The following is a 17,765-nucleotide window of genomic DNA, read 5'->3' on the forward strand; positions in this document are numbered from 1 at the left end:
GTGTGTCTAGTGAGTTCAGCATAGTTGAACATAAGAGTCATAAACACATCCTTTTGCAGTCTCTTGCTTGTCTCAGCCTTGCCTGCCCATTATTTCAGAAGTGGTAATGATTTTCATCTTATAGAACTTGCATTTGATGATTTGGTCTTTCTCCTTTTCCTCTTCATAAATACAAACTTGCTCTAAAAATTGTATCTTGTTCTATTTTTCTTTCTGAAAGGTTCACAACAGCTATTGACCAATGCCAATAAAATTTTGACCAGGAAATCTTCTGCTTTGTATAGTTACAATGTACTGAGCAGTCCAGGAAAGAAAGTCTAGAATGGGCAACTCACTTGTTTGACATTTAGGAAGAGACAAAAACAAAATGCCTATGTATGAAAGGTGTAGACTGACAGCTATTTATTTAGTAATTTTCATATCTTGAGATACAAAAACTCTAGAACAGAATTTAGTATCAGAGCTTATCTACTGAGTTTACTGACTCTCCGATTTTACAGGTAATTAAATTGAGATGAGAGGGGTTTAAATGGCTTACTCTAAGTTACATAGATGTTTTTCTTTCTCTTAACATAATTATTATAATAAAGTTCTGAATATCAAAAGTAAACTTTAAAAAACTGTATTAAACATAAAATCGTTGTGGTATATTCTACTGTTATATTTGCATAAGAAAAATCACTTGCTAGATTAAAAGGATAGGTTATAAGAAATTATTGTAGCATATAAGAAATATAATTTTGACTTTTGTGTCTTAGCAATTATCTTGTTAGAGTAAAAAGGAAGATGCTTGAGCAGAAAGCTCAGGGAATCAAAATTGTTTCTCATTTGTTTTTCCCTGATCTAAAGATGGGATAAAAAGAGAAACCATACTGACAACATATTTAGACATGACTTACCTTGCTGCTGTGCCTCTTTTTGCTCACAGAGGGTGATCCTGGTTGACCAGGACTAGGAACAGCACTAGATGCAGCTGATGTGGGGCCAGAGTGAACATGTGATCCTTTTTCAACAACTGAAGAAAGAACCAATGGTGACTGCTGGAGAGAAACTTTTTGGAGCTCAGCCGCCAGTTGCTTTGGATCCACCCCAGGGGATTTTGCTTTGTCTACTGCAACAAGATAAAAACAGCTTTATGTACTAAATCCATGTTAAAGAAATTTACTTCTATACCATCAACTATATCAGCACTATTAGAATTCTGGGTATCAAAGGTAAAATGTCAACCTTCACTTGATTACAAGGAAATTGGTAATACATTATGGATAGTGTAAACTACCTGTGGAGTCAAGAATGCTTTCATTTTTGTCTTTGTATTGAGAGAAATGATTATTATCATAGGCTCATATATTAAGAGCCAATTTTTGAATTGGGCCTCAGGTTTTTCCCCTTTTCTACTTCCTCATTGAGAAATAATCCCCAGTAGGTTATTCAGGAAGCCTTTGAAATGTAGGGCTGTTAATGAGAGGGGAAAACTCAGATTTGTTCAAATGTTAAAGAAATTTGAGTTTAGGTGAATTGATGGATTCTAGCCTGTAGTATTTTCCTTAGACAAGACTAAAGATTTGTCTAGATCACTTTAGGTGGGGTGATATAGGTATAAATAAAACTCTGATCAAGTCTGATGATCAATTATGTCCCCCATACTCTAATTAGAATAAGCTCTGACTTCTCATAATTTTCATTCTCTCATTACCTGTTTGCCAATCAGAATTGACTGCCATCCTCAGGAATACCCATTCTTCTAAAAGCATATAATTAAGTGGGTTCCATTGGGACTTTTGGGCATTTAAGATTCAACTTTTATTATTTCTAATATGATGAATAAAATGATCAATTATCCAGAAATTATTTCTCTTTTTTATTATAGCTTTTTATTTACAAGATGTATGCATGGGTAATTTTTCAGCATTGACAATTGCAAAACCTTTTGTTCCAATTTTTCCCCTCCTTCCTTTACCCCCTCCCCCAGATGGCAGGTAGACCAATAAATGTTAAATGTGTTAAAGTATATGTTAAATGCAATATATCCATATAGTTATTTTGCTGCATAAGAAGAATCAGACTTTGAAATAATGTACAATTAACCTGTGAAGGAAATCAAAAATATAAGCAGACAAAAACAGAGGAATTGGAAATGCTATATAGTGGTTCACACTCATTTTCCAGAGTTCCTTCTCTGGGTGTAGCTGATTCTATTCATCATTGAAGAAATGGAACTGGTTTGGTTCATCTCATTGTTGAAGAGAGCCATGTTCATCAGAATTGATCCTTATATAGTATTGTTGCTGAAGTATATAATGATCTCCTGGTCCTGCTCTTTTCACTCAGCATCAGTTCATATAAGTCTCTCCAGGTCTTTCTGAAATCATCCTGCTGGTTATTTCTTGCAGAACAATAATATTCCATAATATTCATATACCACAACTTATTCAGCCATTCCCCAATTGATAGGCATCCATTAAATTTCCAGTTTCTAGCTATTACAAAAAGGGCTGCCACAAACATTTTTGCGCAAGTGGGTCCCTTTCCCTTCTTTAATGTCTCTTTGAGATATAAACTCAGTACTAACATTGCTGGATCAAATGGTATGCACAGTTTGTTAATTTTTTGAGCATAGTTACAAATCACTCTCCAGAATGGTTGGATTCGTTCACAATTCCACCAACAATGTATCAGTTTCCCAGTTTTCCCACATCCCCTCCAACATTCACTGTTATCTTTTCCTGTCATCCTAACCAATCTGTAGTGGTATCTCAGAGTTGTCTTAATTTGCATTTCTCTGATTAATAATGACTTGGATTATCTTTTCATATGACTAGAAATAGTTTCAATTTCTTTATCTGAAAATTATCTGTTCATGTCCTTTGACCATTTATTAATTGGAGAATGGCTTAGTTTCTTATAAATTAGAGCCAATTCTCTATATATTTTGGCAGCGAGGCCTTTGTCAGAACCTTTGATTGTAAAAATGTTTTCCTAGTTTATTGTTTCCCTTCTAATCTTGCCAGAAATTATTTCTCAAACTTTTTTTGTATATCATGGTATACATAGTGCTAAACAAAATGTCTGGCACATGTTGGCAATCCTTGGTGTGAAGCAGTAAATTATATTTTATATATAATTTACTCTCATTCTCCTTCAAAAGTTTAGTGTACAGAAGGGACTAAAAGTTAGGGCTCTTGCCTACCTTATTTACTTACATTTCTAGAATGGACATAAATTACTTCATTTTGAGAAATAAGTAAAATATACTGTGTGAAATCAGTGGGTAGTTCGTTCTTGCTCCTTGGAAACATGTTTTATGTGACTTGAGTTGTTTTTGTTTTTGTCTTTTTTCTCATATTTAAGCATTCTTTTTAATCTCAGAGCAAACATTAACAGAAAGTCTTCATTTATTAAAAGAGAGATTTCTTTGATATCTAAAGAAAATATCACTTTTACATAAATAGGGAATAGTATTAACCTAGCAACTGAATAGAATAGAGAAAGTGTCTTACTTAGCATCATGAACACTTGGGCTTGAGCTCTTTCACTTATTAATTAGGCAAACTTGGACCAATCAGGAATCTCATGAGATCTAAGTTTTTTCATTATTCACTGTGTCATTCAATTGGAACTTCTTAAGCATCTACATTGTGCCAGGTACAATACTAAACGCAAATAAGTCTTATAGAGTTGTTGATAAGAAAAATGATAAAACTGAGATGTAAGCACTCTGCTAAGTGTCAAGGAGCTACATGGATATAATTGGTTCTCATAATTTCTTACATTAAGTAAAAATATTTGTTTTATTATGAACCTAAAAAGAGGTTGAATGGTACAACAGAGAAAGAAGGCCTTGGAGTTTCAAAAACAAAGGTTCAAGACTTACCTCTGACACACCTACAAATTGTGTGACCTCTCAGTTCTGCAGATAACTCCTTAAGATTATAAATTTCTGAAAAGATGCTCACTTGCATTAGTAGAATGAGTGTTCTCATTTAAGAACTCTCTCTATGAAATCAGGTCTGGTCTCTAACTCTATGACTAAATCTTTTTAAGGGATTTGATTTCAGGCAGTTGGAAATATATTACTTTCACCTACCAGCCTTTGGTGGTTCATGTAGTTCCAAGTGTTGGGGATTCTCCGAATCTGAGAGCATGTTGATATCCCTAAAGAAAGCAAAAAAAAAGCCTGAGATAAAAGGTTCTTCTTCCTTCTAAGAACAGTCTTTTATTTAGTTAGATAAATGAAAAGTGATCAATGATATATAAAGCAATTCCCCAGCATAACCCCCTTCTGTAATTGATACATATTTGCAGTGCTGTTAAAAAAGTCAAGTAGCTGTAAAAATGATTCTTTAAGGTGAAATCTTTGATGGAGCAAATGTAAATTCATATTGAAATGTTACAAATTCTGCTAGGTCAGAATTAGTGTGAATAATGAATCCCCTACAGAGATTCCATATGAAAAATGTGGTCACTTGTTCTCTCCCAAATAGAAATGTGCAGTGTGGATTTGAATATTTGATAATTAAATAAGATTATATATTTGCACTAACTGGAACCTAGGTGTACATTTCTCATGGATTATAAATAAGTTATAGCCTTCATCTAAATGAAGCATGTTTAATAAAAGACATGTAAGGGAAGAACTGTTGACATTTTTTTGAAAATGAATTGAATGCATTCTCTCTATGCTAAAGAGCTTTTGTTTTATAACAGACACAAGAAACCACTAAAGCTTTATTTTAAAATTACATTTAAATACAGATAAGTCATACAAACTGGCAAAAGGTTCCACCTTAATAACTTTAAAGAAAAATAAGACGTGAAAAGCCAAAAAAATGGAAACAAAAAGATGGGGAAAAACTCACAGTCTTACACATATTTCTGCTTCCCCACTTTGTTGATTAATGATACTCTGGACTTCTTCATAGGTTTTAGAAGTCAGGGGGATTCCATTCCATTCTAAAACTTGCATTCCTAGGAAAACAAGTAAGGGAATAAGTTTAGATAAATTCCATACTTCTAGCATGTTGTATTCCTTAAGGAATTTTTTTTTCTTAAATGTAAGCAATTCAGCACACGCTTCCAGAAAACCTCAACTAAATGGCTTCTGGAATGTTTAACAAAACCATCTCACAGCACGAGAAAACCATTTTATTTGTTCTCATCAACTTACCTGATCACATAAGGATATCTGGCTGGACATACAAACTTTTGTCCTTTCTTGTGGAGGCCCAAGTCTGTCAGATAGCAACAAATATGCATTGTATTCAAGCAGATGTGAAGAAAACACTATAGAAATACCTATTAGCATATTTTGTCTCTTCTGGGACAAGAAGGTATAACCTACCATATATATACACATATATATACACACACATATATACACACACACACACATACACACATATATATATGTATATGCAAGTATAAGTGTGTATGTGAATGGTGACTGGAAATCATCTGTAGTATAGTTATGCCTAGTCATGAATAGATCTTCTCATGATCTTCTCATGAAAGGAGCATAGATATAGTGCTGGAAGGAATGTTGGAAGTCATTAAATCCAACTTTCTCATTTTACATAAGAAAGAACCTAGTTTTGGAAGTAAATACCTTGCCTAGGATGGCATAGCTGATATGTTTCTGAGGCAGGATTTGAACCCAGTTTTTCCTAAATTCAAATCAAAGACATTAATCAATGTCTCATACTTTGACAAATGATCCTTCAAAGAGTGTGGTAACAGCAGCTCCCTTTCTATATAAGAATTCACTATTTCCTGACCATATCCCTCCTGACCTCTCTCCCTTTGGTATATTCTTAAAATGAGATTTCCTAGGAATGGTAAAAAGGTATTCTTTTTCTCCTCTCTCCACAAACAAACTGAAACAAACTGAAACTGAACAAACAAAAACTCAAATAAAGCTCAATAATTTTTATGTCTAAAATACACAAAAGATTTAATGGGTCATAAAATTTTTTCAGTCATTTTTCCCAATTATATTTGACTTATGACCCCATTAGGGGTTTTCTTGACAGATTAAGACTTATACATTAAGCCAGCTCAACATATATATGTGTGTGTGTGTGTGTGTGTGTGTGTGTGTGTGTGTGTATAAAATAGCCATCATTTAAGTATCTTCTTAGAGTTTGCAAAATGGTTTATAAAGGTTATTTAATTTGACTGTAAAAACAACCCTGTGAGGTAGGTAGTATTATTATTATATTTACTTTACAGATAAAGAAACCGAGTCACAGATAGGTTAAGTAATTTGCCCAGGACTACATAGTTAGTAAGAGTATGAGGAAGGATTTGAACTTTGGTCTTTCTGACTTTGGTCCTCCTGACTTCAGGTCCAATGCTCTACCTACTGAATTATTTCTGTGTTGAAACTAAGTGTCACTGCTAATAATTCCATACTGTCTGCTTTAGAGACACTCATATGCTTATTTATAATCCCAGATTAAACTGTTAACAAAGTCAATATGTTTTAGAATTGTCATAATTCTTTCCAAGGGATTCTAAAGAATGAAAATGTGTTGTTATATTATCTGATTTGGCTAAACTGCAGAAAATCACGTGTGAAATCCCCTATCATTTCTTCTACTCATTCAGTCCTCCCATTGACTAAGAAATCAGATCCTTAAATGTTAGGGTTTAATCAACTAGTCAACAAATACTGATTAAGTGACTATTATGTGGCAACACTTGGCTGAGTCCTGAAACAAGAAAGGGAAAAGCAGTCTTTGACATCAAAGAACTTAAAATCTTATGGAGAAAGATAACACACACAATTATGTTCTATCTATCTCTTTATTTTATAAATTGTCAATCTCAGAGGGACACTATTAACTTTCAGGAGGACTAAGAATGGATTCTTGCAGAAGATGAAATATTAGCTACAACTTAAAATAAGCCAGTAAAGTGAGCAGGAAGAGATAAGAAGAGAGAATTCTGGTATGGGTAACAGCCAGCAATGTGTTGGAAAGCATATTATTCATTACAAATTACTATTATTTTCTCACAAAAATAAATTGGAGAGAAAAGCTCACACAATCATCACCATCAAAACAAACTGTTCACAGTAAAACTTATTATTTTACTAAACTTACACCAAGGAAATTTTATCCTCAAATAGTTTATATTTGTTTCAGTAGTCCCAAGCTGTTGTACATATAAAATGACAATTTCAACACATGTTTTTGATCAACAAAAGAAAGTATAATTCATGAATGTATGATTTTATTTATGTCATATTTATTATTTATGCTATTATAATCTGGAAACCATATTATCATATTTATCTAGGAACAGATTGATATTCATAGAGATTTGACTCAAAACAACTTTCTCCTTATTTTTTTCTTAGCAAAAATGTCTTCCCAAATATGAAAGTAACTAATTTTCTAAAACCTCTTATCTAACATAATGCAAAATACACAATCATCTTTTGGTCAAAATGAAAGCATATTATTCAGTATTATTAGTTAAATCATAAGAGGAATGATAAGGAAAACTTGGATAATGATTCAATATTGTCCCAACTATTTGAAAAGGCTACTATTTTATGTGACTTATGTGATACCTCCCAAACTCTTTTCTCTCTCTCCTCATATAATCCTATACATTTTATGTTATACATTTAAAAACATTCAGATATGTCAACAGATTTCACCAAATTGTTAGTTCTACTGCTTTAAGCATACTATAGAACAACAAAACCAACAAAAACCTTGGCAGCCATTTTATTTTCCAAATCATATCTTATCACATTTAATCAATGGAAATTACATTAGTCAGTCTGTCATTTAACAAACATTATTAAATACTATGTGCTAGGGATATAGAGTAGGAATATTTTTTTAAAAGTCCAAAACATCATCCGTTAAGCTCAAGAAGGGCAGCTAGATGTCACCATAGTACACAGAATAAGGGCCTGGAATCAGAAACTTTTTGAGTTCAAATTTGGCCTCAGATACTTACTAAGTGTGTGATAGTCATCACCCTCTTTGCCTCAATTAATTCATCTATAAAATGAGGCAGAGAAGAAAATGACAAACATTTCAATTTCTTTGCCAAGAAAACCCCAAATGGGGTAACAAAGAATCAGATGTGAATGAAAAACAACTGAACAACAAAAACCCTCAATAAGCTTTCATTCTAATGAAGGATAGGATATATAACTATGTGCCATATTTTGTAAAATTCTACCTAGTAGTGGAATTGTCATCAGTTTGGGGAGAAAATTAGCAAGAAGTCATGTTAAGGCCTTGTCACTAATTAGCTACCTGATTTTGATTTTTCTCATCTATAAAATGGCCATTATGCCTAACTAAGCTCTTCTACTATTGTAATAATTAAATAATATTTTATATAAATGAATTCCCAACTGATAGCTTCATTTTCTTAGTAATCTGGAAGACAAAATTCTTTGCTGAAGGAAAAGGGGGTGGCAGATGATTTTGTCTTGAGTCATCCAATGTTACACAAAGTCTACAGAGGAGTTGAAAAAAATCACCTAGGGACACTTGATATGTTTTATTCATGTAACCATATATCCTTAAAAGAAATATACTGAGCAGAAAAGCTATATAAACTAAATGGGTGTGATTCATCATCAGTCATATGCTGTAGATCATTTGTACCCTTAGTTTAATATGTTAAAAATGAACCTGAACAGAATGGCTAACTAGATCTTGGAAACAGCATTTGATAATAGGAATAAATTTTACAAATCTACAGGGACTATATATTCCACTAAGTGTTCTAATTTAACTGAAATTTTGAACATCATAGGATTAAGATATATTCATTGAAAAATCTTCACTGGAAATCAGTACAAAGGATGCTTCATGATCATAAACAAAACAAAACAAAACTTCATACCTTGATATAATATATAAATATTATCTTTGTAGAATAAGGAGGCTCTAATGATACAATGGCACAACAGGACTATAAATAAGCTTTCCTATTACAGAATACTGAATCTAAAATTAAAAAAGACAAAATAAAACAATAAAAGGTCTTTTAAAAGGATTTATATCAATATTTTCCTATTCAATACATATTAAAATTAAATTGTTACCTAAAATATCTTTTTAAACCTACAAAAGACAAAGAATATAAGAATCAAGCATACTTGTATATTTTATGCCTATGATAATTAATAAAAAGACATAAAATAATCATGTGAAACAATTTTAATAAATGAATACATAAATACTTAATAAATTATTGCTAACTTGGATGTAATGTAAGAATAAATAATTTTAATAAATGAATAAATAAATAATTTATAAATAAACTATTACAAACTTGAATGGAACATAAGATCTCTACTAATATCAGAATGAATTAGAATCTTCATTAAGATTACTTAAAATAATGAGCAGAAGACAGTTTCTTCAGTTACAATGTTAACTCATAATGTTCATCACACAAGTTCCATTGTTTTTCTAGTCATTTCATATATGTATATATTTTTTCATTCTAAAGGATTAGATTATAACTTTGTCAAAAGCAGAAACTTGTATCTTCTCAATTTCCACATATCATAAAAGAGAATTAGATATGGAACAAACGTCATAAAATTTTTGTGATATCTTAGTTATTTAAGGAATTGATATGACAGTTATTTATTCTTTAGTAGATAGTCGTTATATAAAAGATCTTCAGAAGAAAACTCAGAATGTCACTGATCATAGAAATGTTTCTTCACTAAGAATAAGAAAAATTAAAATTAAAATAATTGCAAGGTTTTAACTCATATTTATCAAATTGAGCAAAGACATCAACGGGAAGACATTATCAGTGGTAAAAAGCATCACGATTAATTAACATTAATACATTGTTGGTAGAAATGTGAACTAGTCCAATCATTCTGGAAAATAAGTTGGAATCATACAAGGAAAGTCAATACACTTTATACCTTTTTACTCAGCAACACATTACTGCAAATATATTCCAGATAAATCACAGATAGAAAAGAAAAACTAAAATATTCCTTGTAGCATTTTTTTGTCATAGGAAAAAACAACAAGAAAACAAGCAAGTACTTTAGTACGGAAGACTATATGAACAAATTTTGCTGTATCAATTTAATGGATCATTATTGCACTATAAAAAATGGCAAATATGAGTAACTCACATAGATCTGAGAAGAAAAACTTTCAAAGACTGATACAGACTAAAGCCAGGAAAAACAATGACAATGTTTAAGGACTTCTAAATGTGATGATCACTAATTTTCAAGAGATACATAATCAAACACAATTCTGTACATTTTGGTTAAATAGGTGGACAATTAGGGGTGCAGAATATCAAAAATACTGTCAGATATAGCTACTACATTGGTGGGCTGTTATTTTTTTTCTGTGATATGAAATCACTTGCAAGTTACTTTGGTTATATTTGGTTTATTTTTCTTAAAACATCAATAAAATTTTTTTTCAGAACATGAAAAATTAGCAACAATTACATCAACATAGCTGAGTTGAATGAGATTGAATTTACATTGTTGATTTACCATCTACCCTGAATTTCCTAGAAAGCCCATGATTTACTGGCAATCAACAAGATGTCTCCTACAAGTGATAGAAAAAAATGAATTGGCCAAAATTAGTCACCCATGTTACTCCAATATTACTTTTTACATGATTTCTTCTTCTCTTAGTTAGTGTTTTGTCTTTTTTATTACTAAGTATCAATAGCACATATTCTGATTTCCAGATATCATCATCCTTTGAAGGGTAGCTTTAAATGAATTCTGAATTTTCACTTAAAACTTAAGATTAATAAAATAATTTACCATAATTTACCAAGATTATTTTCTCAGTATATTATGGTTCTGTCTATTCTCATCCAAATAAATTTACCCTATGTTCTATTCCCAAAACCTGTCCTGCTAAAAAAAAAAATATATATATATATATATATATATAGATATATAATACTTTAATTGGCTAAAGTTTCTGGGTGGGAATCTTCAGTGCTGAAAGGGCTTGTCACTTAATTTCATCAGCTCAGCCTAGCATCTACCAAGATCTAATCCCATAAATGTCTGTGGTTATGAACTATGTATATCTCAACATCTTTTTTTCATACCTTACATAGTCATACTACAAAATAGCAATGGTTTAAAAGGATTTAACAACAATATTTTATAAGGTCAATGTACAAGAATTAATCTAAATGGCCTCTGAGATTGCTTTTAACAGTAATTCTGTGACTTGATGATGTCAAATAATTGTGATTGTGATTGTTAATTTATGTATGAGTCTGTATATCTTTATAACAAATTGTGACATTTTTCATCATAAAAATTCTGAATTGTGTGATTTTTTAAAATGTGGAAATGACAAATGAATTACATATGTAAATATAAATCTCTTTTTATCTTTTCTTCCTTTTGAAAAGAAGGAGAAAGGGAGAAAAGAATGGAAGGGCAAATTAGGAAAAAAATAGAGGAAACATGGGGGAGGGAGGAAGAGAGACTGCTAGAGACTGAAAGGAAACTATATTGTCTTGTAAATGATTTCATTTTGAAAAACCACAAATCACTTTTAGTCACATTTTCTCTCTAAAATATCTTTAAGATCCTGCCATTTTTAGTCTCTTTTTAAAAGGGTAAAAACCAATAAATCATTTTCAGAAAAAGATTACAAAAGAATCAATCATTGAACTATATATGAATAATGATATATAATCAAGTTGATTACCCCCACACTTTATATTAATGACATCTCCAAAGTCTGTCTTTTTTGTACTAAAAACAATTTATAAAAGAATGTTTTTAGATATGTATATGACAAAAATTACACAAGACCCAAGTCAAATAAGCTGTAGTACTCAATTATACTTTTAATACTTTCATGTAGCTTTTTTAAAATAAGAAAAACGATTTTAGCAAGAAATGGGAAAAGCAGTATCATTCTAAAAATATGAAACAGAATTATATAAAGGTCTTTCTATATTACATAGAGCTTAGAATATTTTATTCCCATTTTACAACAAAACCAAAGCACCTCTATACAAAGCATTCAACAAAAATATAAAGTAGTCTGAGACCATTGAAGAGCCCAAAAAGGATTTTGAAAATCAAGTAAGAAAGGTAGGAAAAAATTGAGAAGAGAAATGAGAGTGATGCAAGAAAATTATGAAAAGCAAAACAATAGTTTGGCACATACAAAATATACAAAAATAATACTGAAGAAAATAACACCTTAAAAACCAGACTAGGGCAAAAGGTAAAAGCAGTACAAAAAATCATTGAGAAGATGAATGGTTTAAAAAGCGGAATTAATCAAACTGGAGCGGGGGTGGGGGGGTGGAAGGGAGGGGAATCATTGAAGGAAACAACTCCTTTAAAAATAGAATTGACCAAATGGAAAAGAAGGTACAAAATCTCACTAAAGAAAATAATTCCTTAAAAATTAGGATTGAGCAAATGATAACTTGTAGTGTGCTTTCTAGATGCCTCAATTTGAGGTGCCAAAATGTACTGTGCTTTCTTGAGTGTCCATGCTGGGATGCCAAAATATACCCTCTGACTAGGCTCTCTGAAGGCTCTTGAGACCAGCCCCTTTATTTCAAGTTCTCTCAGCCCTACATACTTAAGTAAAATTATATCACCACAGCCCATTGGACATGTGCTAACGAAACACCCTGCTATTACTATGTAAATGCATCTTTTACAGCAAGTATCTCTGCTTCAGGTAGAACACAGGTTGTCATGCCCTCCCCCTGACTTCTCAGGAAGGTTGAGAAGCAATAAAGGGAGATGAGACCTGAACCAGATGTAAGCAGGTTCCCTCTGGGCTGAAGGGTCTTATACTGAAAGTTCCCCCATTGTCTGTGGCTCTCTACAATGACTTTATGAGAAATTAAGAAATAATAAAATGAAAGCAAAAAAAATGAAGAAAAATAGAAGACAATGTGAAATATCTCATTGGAAAAACAACTGACCTGAAAAATAGATCCAGGAGAGAGAATTTGAAACTTATTGGCTTACCTGAAAGCCACGACCAATTCAACAAATTATCAAGGAAAACTGCCCTGATATTCTAAGACCAGAAAGTAAAATAAAAACTAGAAGAATGCAGCAATCACTTCCTGAAAGAGATCCCAAAATGAAAACTCCCAGGAATAGTATAGTCAAATTCCAGAGCTCCCAGCTCTGCAGCAATCGGAAAAAAACAAAACAAAACAAAACAAAACAAAACAAACAAAAAAAAAAACCACAATTCAAGTACCTTAGAGCCACTCAAGATAATACAAGATTTAGCAGCTTCTACATTAAAGGATTGAGGGAGCTTGGAATATAAAATTTCAGAGGGCAAAGAAGCAAGGGTTACAACCAAGAATCATCTACCCAGAAAATCTAAGTATAATTCTTCAAGGGGAAAATAGATATTGAATGAAATAAAGTATTTTAAAACATTCTTGAAAAGACCAAAGTTGAATAGAAAATTTGACTTTCAAATACAAGACTCTAGAAAAGCATGAAAAAGTAAATAGAAAAGGGAAATTATTAACTTAGTAAGTTTAAACTGTATAACATTCCTACATGGGAAGATAATACTTACCATCAATCAAAACTTTTTCATTAGTTTAGTTAGAAGTATGTATAGACAAAGAGCATGTGTTAGTTGAATGTGAAGGGATTATATCTAATAAATAAAATTAAGGGGTAAGAGTGGAAAGTATCAGAAGAAAGGGAAAGGGAGAGGTATAATGGGGTAAATTATCACATATAAAAGAGCAAGAAAATCTTTTATAGTAGAGGGAAAGAAAGAGGAAGTAAATGGGAGTGAATGAATTTTATTCTCATCAGATTTGGCTCAAAAATGGAATAACACTCAATGAGAAATAGAAATCTATCTTACAATACAGGAAAGTAAGAGAGGAAGGGGATAAGAGGATGGGGTAGGGGTGATAGAAGATAGGGAAGATTGTCAGAGAGGGTATTAAGAAAAGTGCAAAACACTTTTGCAGAGGGACAGGATGAAAGGAAAAAGAATAGAATAAACGGGAGGAATACAATTAGCAAAAGTAAATGTGGAAAAATTTAAAACAAGTTTCTCTGATAAAGGCTTTATTTCTTAAACATATAGAGAACTCAGTCAAATTTATAAAATTAAGAACCACTCTACAATTGACAAATGATCAAAAGATAAAAACAGTTTTCACATGAAGTAATTGTAGCTATCTATAGCCATATAAAAACGCTTGCATTATTGACTGGAGAAATGTAAACTAAAACAATTCTGAAGTATTAACACAAACCTATTAGATTGGCTAATGAGACAGGAAAAGGTGAATGACAAATGTTGGAGGAGATGTGAAAAAAAAGGAACTTTAATATACTATTGATGGAGTTGTAAACTGATTCAATCCTTTTGTAGAGCAATGTGGAACTATTGCAAAAGAGCTATTAAACCATTAAACCTTTTAACCCATAATACCAATATTAGGTCCATATACCAAAAGACATTAAAACAAGGGAAAAGGACCCATACGTAAAAAATATTTACAATTGCTATTTTCTGGGTACAAATAATTGGAAGTTGGTGGAATGTCTATCGATTGACTAAATAAATTGCATTACTTAATTGTGATGTAATACTATGTGCTGTAAAAAATTATGAGCAGGATGCTTTCCACACAACCATGAACTGATACAAAGAGAAATGTGATGTGTACAAAGTTATAGCAATATAAGATGATCAAATGTGAGTGATATGACTGTTCTCATCAATACAATGATCCAAGACAATTCTGAAGGGTTTGTGATAAAAAATGCTATCCATACCCATAGAAGGAATTAATGGTGTCTAAATGTAGATTAAAGCATACTTTTTTTTTTTACTTTATTCTTCTTGAGGATTTTTAATCTATATTTTCTTGTATAACATGATGATTAAGGAAATGTTTTGCATAAGTACACATGTATAAGCTATATTGAATTGTTTGCATTCTCAATGGGAGCTGGGCTGGGGAGGGAGGAAAGGAAAGAATCTGGAACTCAAATCTTTTTTTTTTAATTTTTTTAAGTTCAAAATTTTTAAGTTTAAGGTTTTTTTTAAGTTTTTAAGTTTAAGTTTTAAAGTTAAGCAAAGTTAAGTAAAAGTTTTACAAATGAATGTTAAAAATTGTTTTTACATGTAACTGGGGAAAACAAAATATTAAATTAACTTGGAAGGATTTATCTGAAAAAAGCTATTGGGGATAGAAGCCAGATTATAAGGGGTTTATGTGTTGTGTCTTGCTTTCTAGTGGCCCCAAGTTGGGGGTGACAAAATGTACCGTTGCTTTTGAGAGCCCCCATGTGGGGGTGATTAAAATATACCTTCTTAGTGGAGAAGTGATGAGGTGGGACTCCTGAGGATGGTAGAAAAATGGAGTCCATTTATTTCAAAGAATTTCCCCTTTATATAATGTATCAAAAATAACACTGCTCACATGAGACCACATGAACAACTTGCTGTTGTATGTAGTTTGCCACCTGGTGTTGGAATCCTTACTAACTGCTAACTAATTAGAGTTGATCTAATCTTACAAGAAGATGTTTTGGGCAGAACCTGAAACAAGGTACTAAGTAGAACTAATTAATACAAGGCTTGTGTTCACACCTTTACTCATTGGAGTTCAATGAGTTCACACCTCCCTTGAAGCTCTTTGGGCCAGAGAGCACTATGGGAGAAAACCCACAATCCCTCTCTTGAGCATAAATAGAGCTTCAATGGGCCAGTCGAGGAAGTTCTTCAGAGTGAAGAAGCTACAAGTCGAGATTTCACTGGAATGACATGAAGAGTGGTGCTGGCTCTGGAGGCTGAAGAAAGCAGAGGCAGAAGCAAAGGACAAAGCGGCAAGAGCTCTTGGAACCAAGCAGAGAGAGATAGACCTCTAAGCTAACCAGGCTATATTGGAGATAATAAAAGATCTGAACTTTTATCACCTGGCTGCATCTTAAGAAGAAAAAACTCACAACATTTTGACGCTCGAACAGGGACCGATTCAGATCCATCTGAACTAGATCACAACAACCTGGTATCACTCTTTCACTTGATATCACTCTGCTTCAATCTCAACACAGGTTGTCACCGTCCCTTGACTTCTCAGGAAGGCCGAGAGCCCTTAGGGGAGATAAAGAGCTGAACCAGATATTGTCAGCAGGTTCCTTCTGGGCTGAAGGGTCTTACACCTCACCCAGACTTTCTTCATTGACTGTGGCCCTCTACATTTATGGAAGTGACTTTAGGTATAAACTATTTCCTCTAAAAGTTTAGCAATAAAGGGTAGGAGAAAAAGAAATGTTAGAAAGTGAAAGGTGGATGTGGGAGGGAAACATTAAAATACTAAATAGAATTTTGGATTTGGAAAGAAATTTAGAAAAAAAGAATTTTCACCCAATAGAGGAGACTTCAGAATATCTGACTACATCATTAAAAAATCTCTGTTCAGTTATGCCTTTATCTCCAACCTGAAGTCTTTTCTTCCTTTCTAATTCATTAATATGTCAGTCAGTCACTATCATGTGCCAGCAAGAGATATAGGAAAAAATTTAAAACACATTTCTTGCTCTCATGAAGCTTAAATTCTAATAGTGAGATGACATGTCAATAACTGTGTGCTTATCAAATATATACAGTGTAAATAAAGGTAATCTCAGGGAAGGCAGTAATTGGGAGAGTCTCATACAAAAGATAGGATCTGGGTTTACTTGAAGGCAGACAGAGAAGACAAGGTAAAAGTGAGGATGGAGAAAATTTTAGGCACAAGGGATAGAAAGTCAGGGACAAAGGATGAGTGTTATGTGCAAAAAGACAGTAAAGATCATAGAGTGCATTGAAGGGAATAAAGCAGAAATAATGGACAAGTAGGAAGGAGCCAGATTGTGAAGGACTTTAAGTGCCAAACAGAGGATTTTATATTTGATCCTATAAGTATTATAAAGCTATAAAAAGTAGGAACACAGTACAATTTCTATGTTTCAGGAAAATCATTTAGGGATCAGAATGAAAGATTGATTGGAGATGGGAGGGTTTTGAGGAAGAGAAATCAATCTAAGAGCTATCACAGTTGTCCAAGTGTCAGGTGATGAAGATTTATAGAATGGTAAGAGAAGAAACACAGAGATTATTGCCATGAAAAAATAAGAAGTTAATACTATCCAGGAGGTTTTATCAAAACTTGAAGTGAAGAAAGATGTAGAATGAGAAAAACAAAAACAAAACTTCAACATTAGATTTTGCAGTTAAGAAGTCATTAGTAACTTTGCAAAGAGGAGTTTCAGTTGAATGATGAATAAGAAGACAGATTGTTTAAAATTTAGATACGGGTAATGAAAGGAGAGGAAGCAAAGGCAGATCTGGCAAGTGGGGAATGGGTTTCCATAATTAATAGAAAAGTGTCTGTAAATCTACTAGCATTTTCTCCTCTCAGTGGAATCAACACAGCATAGGTCAATAAAGTATATCAGTCTAATTCCAGACAAAGTGGCTTTAAATGTGAAAGCCTAATACAAACTTAGAAGAAAATAAAAAGGCTCAACATTTCAACCCTATACCAAGATAAGGTTGAAATGGGTTCATAATTTAGATATAAAGGGTGATACTATAAGCAAATTAGGAAAGATAGGATTTACTTGTCAAATATTTGAAGAAAAGAAACTTATGACTAAACAAGAAATAAGGAATATTACAAAATGCAAAATGGATAATTTTTATATTAAATTTTAAAAGTTTTGCACAAAGAAAACCAATGCAGCCAAG

At 32.3% G+C, this 17,765-nt stretch overlaps 1 protein-coding gene across 5 annotated transcripts in view; it reads right to left on the reverse strand.

The window, feature by feature from the left end:
• PCLO (piccolo presynaptic cytomatrix protein) overlaps nucleotides 1-17,765 on the reverse strand; it is a 538,245-nt gene that overhangs the window by 136,268 nt on the left and 384,212 nt on the right. For 4 of the 5 annotated variants that reach the window (XM_052001569.1, XM_052001567.1, XM_052001568.1 and 1 more), the window contains exons 11-13: nucleotides 4,860-4,968; nucleotides 4,088-4,155; nucleotides 900-1,111 (exon numbers count right to left, since the gene is read on the reverse strand). In XM_052001569.1, coding sequence (XP_051857529.1) covers nucleotides 900-1,111; nucleotides 4,088-4,155; nucleotides 4,860-4,968 — 389 coding nt within the window. The remainder of the gene's footprint in view (nucleotides 1-899; nucleotides 1,112-4,087; nucleotides 4,156-4,859; nucleotides 4,969-17,765) is intronic. The other variant, XM_052001566.1, reaches the window with a different exon arrangement.

Source organism: Antechinus flavipes, chromosome 5, assembly GCF_016432865.1.
Source record: "Antechinus flavipes isolate AdamAnt ecotype Samford, QLD, Australia chromosome 5, AdamAnt_v2, whole genome shotgun sequence".
NCBI lineage: Eukaryota > Metazoa > Chordata > Mammalia > Dasyuromorphia > Dasyuridae > Antechinus > Antechinus flavipes.